The sequence below is a fragment of the Anoplophora glabripennis genome, unplaced genomic scaffold, assembly GCF_000390285.2.
Source record: "Anoplophora glabripennis isolate ALB-LARVAE unplaced genomic scaffold, Agla_2.0 scaffold1234, whole genome shotgun sequence".
Lineage (NCBI taxonomy): Eukaryota > Metazoa > Arthropoda > Insecta > Coleoptera > Cerambycidae > Anoplophora > Anoplophora glabripennis.
The window spans coordinates 44,523-55,534 of record NW_019417309.1 but is presented as its reverse complement, the minus strand read 5'-3'; the positions used below and the strand labels follow the sequence as shown (position 1 = coordinate 55,534).

General features: G+C 32.5%; 1 protein-coding gene across 1 annotated transcript; it reads right to left on the bottom strand.

Annotated features, from left to right (window-relative positions):
* Positions 1-364: 364 nt before the first annotated feature.
* LOC108915219 lies at positions 365-7,287 on the bottom strand. The gene is made up of 8 exons (XM_018721194.1): positions 7,198-7,287; positions 7,059-7,143; positions 5,192-5,362; positions 2,457-2,584; positions 2,287-2,406; positions 1,287-1,417; positions 1,051-1,241; positions 365-510 (listed from the first exon to the last, which is right to left on the bottom strand). Exons 1-8 carry the CDS (start codon positions 7,285-7,287, stop codon positions 365-367), a joined length of 1,062 nt encoding a protein of 353 aa, XP_018576710.1.
* Positions 7,288-11,012: the final 3,725 nt, after the last annotated feature.

Genomic DNA, 11,012 nt, shown 5'->3' with positions numbered 1-11,012 from the left:
TAATATTGATAATCCAATTATAAAAATGTGTTACCAGAAATTCCTTATTAATTCATAGTGTTTTTGTCACTTATGTTCGTACCTTCAATATGCCATACGAAATAGAAGGAAGGTTATGTAGGTAGTGGCCACAACGAAATTGGAAAATTTTCTAATATCGTTTATTAACTTTGTTGACTTTCAGTTATGTGGGTATATCAAAAATTAATAAATCTTCTGAAGGATTTTAAAACCGATATCTAAAATAAGTTTTATTGAAAATTCATCCAAAAACTTTGACTCAGGATTGTGTTCTGTTGGGTTGGGGAATAAGTCCGTTTTTTTTTCAAATTAAGATATTTTGTTTTTAACTCTACAATAATTATCAATCTGTGATGTATTCTCCATAGTTATTTATGACCTCCTCCCAACGTTCAAAAAGTTTCTTGATGCCTCGTCTGGAGAAATCCTCCGATTTTGACTCGAAAAACTCGTCCAACCACGACCTCTTCACGTCCACGTCCACGTCCTCTTAACTCATTGCCGAAGAGGTGAAAGTCACAAAGCGCGAGAGGAAGAAGGGTGGGGTAGAAGTTGCTAAATCAACTCCAAATGGCCGTTTTAACCATATTGGCGATATGTGGTCTCGCATTGTCATTTTGCTAAAGAAGATCAGGTCAGGTCTTTTTTATTGAATGACCGCGTAGAGTCAGTCGCCGTAGTTGTTGAACATAGAATTCTGCGTTAACGGTTTGATTGTTTGGTTAGAGTTCGCAATAAAGAATCCCTTTCCAATCCCACCAGACGCATCATAACATTGTCTTTCGAGGATAAAGTTCTGGTCTTGTTGGTGGAGCTGATTGTTTTATGGGGCTTGATCATTCTCTACGCTGTTTCAAATTCACGTACAGACACATTCATTTTTCGTCGCCAGTAACAATACGACGAGGAAAACGTTAATTATGATCACGTGTTGATAGACAGAGCAAACCAGCGGAAATTGCAGCGCGTTGATTTTTAAAAGCCGACATTACTTATTCCCCAACCAATTAATATAAATGTATTAATTACCTCTCTTTTTAATCTCTTGCAAAGTCAAATTTAAAATTTCTTCTGCGACTGAATATACTACAGTGCTAGTAGTTGATTCTGCCTCAGGTGTTGATACAGATGTATCTGTTGATCCTACCTCTGCCACTTTCGGTTCATCGAAATCGACGTGTGGTATAATAGTTCCATAATCGATTTTAACAATCTTTTGACTAAATAAAACAGAGTTTTAGGGTAGGGGTAAAAAGAACTTATACCTGTATAAGTACTCGTGTTCAGAAATTTCTTCCTCTTCAATTTCTTCCTCGTCGATTGCATCCGCTAAGAGTTTACTTTCCTCAGCTAACTTTCTCATAACACGCCGTGTGTAGTATCCTTTATAAGCTGCCTAAATTAAAGGAAAAATATAATCAAGCTTAATAATGAAATTAATGAAATTTTAGAAAATTGGTTATACTAGAAGAAATAGTCACTGGAATCATTGACATTATAAAGACTTGAAAATTGATAAAATAGTATTAAGTGTTTGAAAATAGGCAGGCGTGCTTTAAATGTAAATGGCAATAGTAGGAAAGACGGTGATGTATTTTTTAAGTGGACACTGTGGATAGTCCCTCAGTACTGTGATGGATACTTTTCAAAGGTGTACCTTAAAAAATGTTTAGTCTCTTGCACATAAGACCTCAAATGGTTTTTATTTATTATTTATTTATTTATGGCCTTCAAACTTCAAATAAATTGTTTATGTTTAAATTTTTGTAATAGCTCCATGATGTTTAAAGATATTTCAATAAAATTTGATTTGGGAGGCTTTAGGATAACTAAACATAATAATTTGTACCTTAAACTAGAAGGCTCTAGAAACGCGAATGATTTTTTTCTATTTTTTATTTTATTGGAAACTTAGATATCTTTTAGAGCGTCACTTTATTTACTCTAAAAAATGTACACTTATTGATTATCGCTCAAATATACATTTGCTGAGTAGTTTTTGATTTTTTACTGTGAAGGATAGTCCAGTATTTGTGGATATTATGGTCTATACGTGAGATGTAATCATGTTACATCTATGATTGGCCATTGCTACTCAATACCTAGGCCTTTAAACAGCCAAACTGATAGACAGCGACCCGAAAAATTTTAAATTGGCAATACTATGGGGGAACAATCACTCTGAAAACAACTAAAAAAAGTCAAAATTCACCTGATACAGTTGTAACAACATAAAAAGAAGGACAATGTAGACTAATGCACTACCTTTATCAATGTGGCGGCCCTGTTTGCTTCCTCGTAGGTAACTCCAGTCTTTCTGTACAGACGAATCGCACTTCTAGCAGCAACTCTCCAATCCACCATTCCGCTTAACAGTTCACGTTCCTGATAGAAATAAAATATTATGATATGGAGATAAGCAGATTATTCATTACCTTGTCCCTTCTGATTTTGAATTTTCGGTAGGCATTCTGTATAATTGTTGCTGCCTGCTCTCCTATTTCAGGAGGAATATCTGCTTCGTTTATGATATCTGAAATAATGTTTATCTCTTCGACTTCATCTGTAAGTAGAAAATTAACAAATAAATGTATAATTTAATTCAGCAATTTAGTTTTATTTAAAAACTATAAAATTCACATTTTTAAATACTGTTCATGTTCATGACTAATAATATCGCCATCCTTATTGTATCATCAATCATTTGTAGATTTGCAACAAGTCAAATAAAACAATACATGCACTTTTATGGAATTTGACTGAATTTGTTTAATAATTTACTTTTCTAATAGAGATATCTTATCTTGTGTCTAAGAATTGAAATAATAAGTTACGATCCAAAATAATACAAACATTGGCGCCAAATTTCAGTTTTAAATATTTGATAAACATTTCATTTCGGATTTGGTAATCTCTCATTAAACTGTATCTATTAATATTAAATTACGTGCACGGGTAGGCGCAAAACTGCTCTCAATTTAAATAACTAAATTGATAATTTAAGTAGTCGTATGCAATTTGTTGACATTGCTGCGTTACCGAACTTTTATCGCATTTTATTGTTTAAATATTTTCAGAACTTGAGACTTTTAAAATATTCCTAATAATATTTGTGTGGTACAAAGTTAAACATGCATATACAGGGTTATTCACACAACTGGTTCATTAGAAGGATACAAAGTTACCATAATGGGATTTTGTTGAAAATTTGAATACCCATGTTACCGGCCATGAACTTCAATGAAAATATTTTCAAAACTGTTGCATTTCCCCTTATACCGGAAGTTGCCACCAACTTTGTTACGTTAAATGGAACACCCCATATATTATTACATTTTTGATTCTACGTTAAATTTTAGGGTCACTTTGTATAAACTTTTCCATATTTTAGTTGTTTTCAAGATAATGCGATTTAAAAAAAAATGCATACAGCACTGTTGGCTTCAAAAGTATATACCTCAGAAACAGTTCACGTGGAAATCTGTATTTTTGGGTCGAGGAAAGTAGAAGTCAGTGATTTTTTTTTGGTGCTTTAACAGGGCGTAGCCTTTTGTTTTCATAGATATAGTCTTTGCGATCTCAATTGAAGATCAAAGAACTAGGAAGTAATGTACCAGGTTCGGTCGCTACGCAGCAACTCGGCACAAAAATGGGTATTTGAAAAACTTGTTCCCATATTTATTTAGCCATACCCATATTCAGGTCTGGTCGAACTAAACATGGAGGTGGTAGAAATGTATACGCCCAGTTGAAGAATACGCGCGCGGGGAAACGGCGCACAAACACAGCCGCACTCGGCGACCAAATTTCAGTTGTTGACAAATTGCCTAGCAGTGCAGTGCAGCAATGCCGAGCAGTAATATATTTTATTGAAAATGTAAATGTTTTGTGATATGTCATAACCAAAATTTGCCATCAATATAATAAAATTGTTTGAGGACATAAATAATTAAAATATATTAGCCAAATGAAGATATAATAGAAATTTTCTACACATTATATACAAATTATTATATTTTAACTTTAGGAGAAAATTTTTTTAGGGACGTCTATGAAACTCATTCAATTTTATTACTAAGCGTTTTTATACGTGTTCAACTGACTTCGGAAAGACTGTAACTATGAGTTTCTTACACGAAACATGATTTTTCTCATTTTAAACAAAAAAGTGGTGATACATCAGAAACCATATCAAGAATAACTATAGCAACTAGTGAATCCAGAAATGCAAAAATATACATTAACAAAAATGTCTTACACACGTTTGAATTTCCTCAGGTTTGTCAATTAGTTTTCAGAGCCCTGTATAAAATTGGCTAATTTAATAATATACAGGGTGTTCCATTTAAAATAACAAAGTTGGTGGCAACAGTTTTGAAAATATTTTCATTGAAAAGTTCATGGTCGGTAACCTGGGTATTCAAATATTCAACAAAATCCTATTATGGGAACTTTGTATCCTTCTAATGAACCAGTTGCATGATTAACCCTATATAATGGTCATAATATTTAGTTGGAGAACATTTTCTAATTATCAGAAGTTTGAAGATAGACTTTTCACTCTGTTAATAACGTTTAAAAAAAATGTTTGTTTAGCCATTATTACTCAGATCTTGTAAGTATTGTTTACTTTGTTTATCACATTTTATGTTTCCGTCTCTGTTTTGTATTTCGATTTCCTTTTTATCAAGAAGTACTCATATATTTTAATATTTAGTTTTTTTAATTTTATTTTACATTTAGCTTTTTTGTTTCACCTTATTCTGTCATTTGGACTTCATCCTGTTGGATATGTATTCTTAAATAAATATTTAGTACCTAGTATACCTGTGAAGTATAAAAATTATAGGAAGATGTAGGTACATACAGAGCCTTAATAAATAATTACATTACGAGTCACGTGACTAGTAATTTAGTTTGGAACAGTAATTTTATTTCCTTCATGTTGGCAATTAAATTTCGGTGAAATTAAAACAATAAGATCAAGATTACATTACCGACTGGTGATTGGTGCAATTTTTCCGCGAAAAAAACAGTTTGTCATTGTTCATTGCAAACGAATCATTAATATTAGTTAAAATTTAGGGATTTCTTGACAATACAAGCCGTGTGATGTTGGTTACCTACGCTGGGCGTCACGTGGCTTATAAAAGCTCTGTAAATATTTTACCTGGTTCTGTTCCTTCTGTACCTGCGTAGCTCGTTTGAATACATTGTCTAAATGTCTTCTCGAGGATGTTAACAACATTATCTGCTTCTGGCCTATTCATGCCAGTATTTAATAAAAATTCGACGGTTGTAGTCGCTATGTCTGTTATACTCTGGACTAGTCTTGCAGCAACTGTAACACAAATCATTAGACCTTCGAACATGTTTTAAAGATAGTTCTTAAATCTGTTTAATTGCGTTAAAATTAGTTCAAATAAACATTTGTCAATAGTCACAGTATATTATCTAGGATAGGCATTTCATTTTCAAGATACACGGTGTAGAAATAAAAGAATACTTTCTAAGTTCATGGACTTCTATTATTAGTGGTGTGCAAATGTTTTATGGTTGAGAGAACTACAAGATGCAGGACTTTTCAAAAATAGGTACTTCTAGTGAGGCCATCAACTGACATTTGTCGAAACGTTAGATCCTTCACTGATGTTCTATCAAAATTTCATGACATTTGGATGAAAAGAAGTGGAGTTATTTCTCTTGAAGTTATAGTATATTTTTGTCATCGGTGCAAAAATGAACATAGAACAAAGGATTACCTAGTATTAAGTTTTGTTTTAAACTTTGTAAAATTTTTTACTTTAACGTTTCAATTGATGTACTAAGTTCATGGTGATGATTGTTTAACCCGTGGCAGAGTTCATGAGTGGTATACGCAGTTTGAAAACGGTTCTGATGATAAATGATGAGCACCATGTTGGTCAACCGAAATCCGTGATCACCGCAGATTCCTTCAAAACTGTGCGTGAATTCATCAAAGATCAGCCAAAATCTTCATTGAAATTCATGGAATTGAAGTTGGGCATCTTAAAAACATCAATTTATCGCATTTTGGCCGAACATTTGGGCCAGCGAAACGTGAACGGTGTGGAACAAACCGTGCACACACGTTTCGCTCCTTTATTGAAGTCAAAAGTGAAGACAATTTTTCTTTAGCCAAAAGTGAAGACAATTTTTCCAAGGGCATTGTCCACAAAGAGTTCATTCCACCGGACCAAATCGTTAATGCACTACTTTATCTTGGTGTTTTGAAGCATTTATTGCACATATTCGTCGTTTTCGGACAGAATATCGCGTAGAAGGAAGTTGGCGTTTGTTGTACGATAATGCGCCATCTCATGGATCGACATTTGTGATCGATTTTTTTTACTAAAAAGTGCATTGTAATTGTTAACCACTCCTCGTATTCGCCTAATTTGGCACCGTAGGACTTTTATCTTTTCGGAAAAATGCATTTGTCGATGAAAGAAGAGCGTTGTGGACGTAGAAGCCATCCAAAAAGCTTGTACTAACATCCTGAGGTACAACTCGGCCGATAATCTAAAACATCATTCAACACGCTTTTAGACAGTGCAAATTGCTTTATTGAGTAAGAGGGGACTATTTTGAATAAAATAAATTGGTTTTGCCAGAAAACTTGTTCTTATTTTTAAAAAGTCCTATTTACTTGTAATCTACAACGCACGTTGTAGATTTATTATAGCCAGTATTTTTTGATTTTTTTACAAATTTTTACAAAAAAAATCAGGTTATGGGTAATATTTTATAATCAATATTAATACTAATTAATACTACATTGTATAGCACTTAATGAAAACCAGTTTTTCAAGAAAATGATGCATTTTATGGATTTTTCTAGTAAAATGTCTACGGATGTTGTTTATTTTATCTAATTTCAACGAGCTGTTTCTACTGACTAATTTTTAATTCAACTATTCTCATTAATTTTCATCGTTAAAGCTAGTGGTGAAATTTGGCTATTATTTAGCAAATCTTTGAAAATCATTTAAAACAAAAAGGCTACTTTACCTTACCTCTTGCATTTTCACGGGTAATTAAAAGTGCATCTAAATAGTCGGCAATGAAAGTATAAATATTTTCAGGATCGCATCGAATTACCTTAAATTATAACAGCAAATTATAAACGCCACATAGAAAAAAATTGCCATATACTTCTCTAGAAATATCAGACATCAGTTCCTTTAAACCCTCTGGAACAACATAGATGTATCTTGCGCAATGCCTTTGTAACAAAACATTCATTTTATAATTTTTGAGATCTTAACGTCTGTACAAAAATAATGAAGTATAAGTGACAAATATGACATGATCAGATATTTTATAGTTATCATTGAAATTTATCTATAGTAATAATTATTATTCGCTCTAAAGTTTATAAAATCGTACTCTTACAAACTTAAAATTTTTTTGACTCCAATATTCAATACAACTGTGAATTTTTTTAAGAATTAATGCATAACTTAAGCACAGCTCAAAATTTAAGTAGGTAGTGTTAGTGTAATAGGTCTTTAAAAACGTAAGTGATTAAACTAAAGAAACAGAAAGTCAACAGGAACTATGGCTGGGATGGAGATTATCCGACAGCTAATCTTGCACCCTAATAGACTCCTAAATTTAAATAAAGTAAAAATTTAACATTAGCCGTATTATGCCTAATGCGCATTTTCGGAAAGAATATTGTTTTTCTTGGTGAATTGCTGTGTCAGTGTGCTTATCGAGTCTTTTTTTTTTCTTCAAGTGGTTTATTATTATTACTCGTCACCTTAGCCAAATCTTTCTTGAATGATATCCTGTTGCTAGGCTACTTCGCATATATAAATTCTATAGGTAATTCTTTTAGTTTGTCACTTGGGGATTGGAACTTCTTAATGCTCGTTTGCACCGTAGTGTTTAATCCGGGATTAAGTCTGAACTTGGATTAAAATATAACATTTTGTTTGCACCGTTTCAAATCTATGTATTAATCTAGGATTCATTTGAACCCTCAAATTTGACCGCTTAAACTTGGATTAATGAGAAAACATAAATTGACATTATTGACAGTATTTAGCTGCTAGTTATAATTTTTTTAAATATGCATTTCTTCCTTTTCCTGTGAACTGTGTATGAGTGAGTGGTGTTAAGTCATCATTGAAAACTTTGAAATAGATTCAGATTCTGACTTTGATGTATTGGATGATTTTGATATTCACGAAATTATAGACATTGGATTTCCCAGACAAATATATATTAGAAATGATCTATTTCATAATCTAGACAATATGACTTTTTTTCCGCAGATTTAGGTTGACAAAAGAGACCACATTACATTTCCTAACTTTAATTGAAGAGGAGTTGGAATATCTAAGTGATATGTAAATTTTATGAACACGTCGGCATGAACACGATGCAACTGGCAAATTTGGAGTTATAAAAAGCTTTTATTCTTAACATGATTTTGTATTTCTGGGAAATAATAGTGTATCTCCTATCCAACAATTGGTTCTATGCTTGTGCTGGTCATTTGTCTACTATTGCAGACTTTTCAGGGATGGACATACCAACAGTGTCCAGGATAATTGTACGAGTATCAATTGCAATAGCTCGGCTTTATCAGAGATACATAAAAATGCCAAACCCAGAAGAAATAGTTAGTGTGCAACATGAGTTCTATAAAATTGCATCATTTCCTAGAGTGTTAGGTGTCGTTGACGGTACTCATATTAAAATTTTGGTTCGAGAATTTGACTTTGACATATTCTTTTCCGAACATAACTGGACATAAGTTAGCGGCATAATAAAATCCCTAAACAGTATTCCAAAAACCCAGTTTAATTTAATCTACAATCGGCAGAAAGTGGTGCAAAAGCTGATTATTAAAACCTAGTTTTAAAATTAAACCAAGTTCAGTTGAACTTGGCTTAAATTCTAAACGGTGCAAACGGGCATAAATATTTCTAGTATTGCCAGAATATCGCGATATTTAAGGTCTTGACAAAGAAGATAATTTTTTGACACTTATGTCCAAACAGGTCGAAAATCGAGTTGGTAAAAATATTGAGAAATTCTTTATGACAATGTGCACTATGGGGGTTGCCTATTATTTGGCGTATGTGACGTCACTACTAAAAAGGTCTATTGATGAAATATGTAATTCAATTATTGATTGACAACAAAAGTTCAGTAAAATTAATTGTAATATTAATATTCACTCATATTCACGTTTGCACATATGTTAGTAATATGTGGTTTGGGTACTCACTACTTCTTTAAAGAATACAGAACCAAAAAAAATTAAAATTACTTTTAACGATTAGAATCTACCAACGATCTACAATTAACGATTCACTAAAGTAGGTAGTTAGAGTACAAGAAAATCTTCGCATACGAATATGGCAACTCTGGCCTGAATTGAGAGAATTGCACGGGATTACATGATTTTTTATTTTATTTATTAAAAACTGAAACATAGATTATTATTTCTTAATGTCGGCCACCTTAATATCCTTTGATGCCGGAAACTTTTTTAGATGACTACGCATCCAAACTTTATGGCCCGACACAATTTCGAGACACTATATAGCACGCTTTACTATTGTAATGTAATATTCAAAATATTGCAAAGAGAGGTTAGTATTAACAAATAGAATATTATAAGTATAAGTATAATTAAGATTTGGGGCTTATATATATAATTTTCATTTTATGTAAGTACTTGTATGTATACCATAGATAATATGTATACAACGCCTTCACATAAATACCCGAGTGTCCGCGACTATCAGGCAACCAAACATACATACAACGGGAACGGAGTCTAAATTTCTTGGAGATAGAAAGTAATCCAGTGCAGTGCAGTATATTTTCCATTTATTAACAAACTTTGAACATTAATCTGCAAATAGGAGAAAAATTATTTTTCCATTTTTACTTATAATAGTATATTACGTAATAAGTGTTGTAAAAAGCATTTTACGCACGAATGGAAAAGTTACGCACGACGCCGCGTAGCGGCGAGTGCGTAATTCTATGAGTGCGTAATTGCATTACACCACGTATTACGTACTATACTTTACCTACGACCACTACTTTAAATACTTAAAAACACATCGTCTGCGATCAATGCAAGATTCCTATTACGTCGTACGGTAAAAAAAACGCACAGCTTGGTAAAAAAATCGCACAGTTTTCCTAGCAACTGCCTAGCAACGGTAAATACAAACAGTATTGTATTGGCTGTTGCTAGGCGGTTGCTAGGAAAACTGCGCCATTTTTTTACCGTACGTAATAGGAATCTTACATTGATCGCAGACGGTGTGCTTTTAAGTATTTACAGTAGTGGTCGTAGGTAAAATAGGTAATCATACTCCTCTAACATATTTTGAATTTTTATCCCATTTATATTGAAAATTTATTTTTTGATTGAAGGTTGTTCTTTAAAAAATATACTATTTTGTAATTCGCTTTCATTCAGAGATAATAAAAGTAATGTTAGTAAAATACAAAAAGTTTGTTTTATTATTATTTTTTTCAATATTTAAATATAAATTATACCTAGGTAAATTAATTTACCATACAATGCGAACATAAACACAGTTTTTTACTTATTTCTGAAAAGAGCAATTTTTTCAACTTAACAAAGATTAATTTGTAGAAATTAAGTGCTATTGTACATACAAACAATTGCCATCAAAAAATCGAAAAATTACGAAGGCATTTGGATTGCCATTGACATTTCATGTTAGGATAAAGAGGGATAATCCCCCTCGATCCCAAATCATTGAGGCCAATTTCTAGCCATGGAATAATGGCGCGGGCGACATTTCATGTTGGTAATTTTACCTTAATAATTTCCGAAACACCAACTTAAGAAAATCAAATTTGCTGAGCGCCAAAACAAAACTGGTCACGTGGAACTCCGGCATTTAAGAAGACACAGTAATTTATACCTACAATTATAAATATAGTTTTGTGTTTGAAAATTCCGA

Bases quoted from the DNA above. Each gene is read 5' to 3' on its own strand.
- LOC108915219 (XM_018721194.1), bottom strand. From the start codon at position 7,287: ATGAATGTTTTGTTACAAAGGCATTGCGCAAGATACATCTATGTTGTT. The intron at 7,144-7,197 runs GTATATGGCAAT...TTATAATTTAAG, and splicing joins TGTCTGATATTTCTAGAGAA to GTAATTCGATGCGATCCTGA. The intron at 2,585-5,191 runs GTAAAATATTTA...TTCTACTTACAG, and splicing joins TACAGAAGGAACAGAACCAG to ATGAAGTCGAAGAGATAAAC.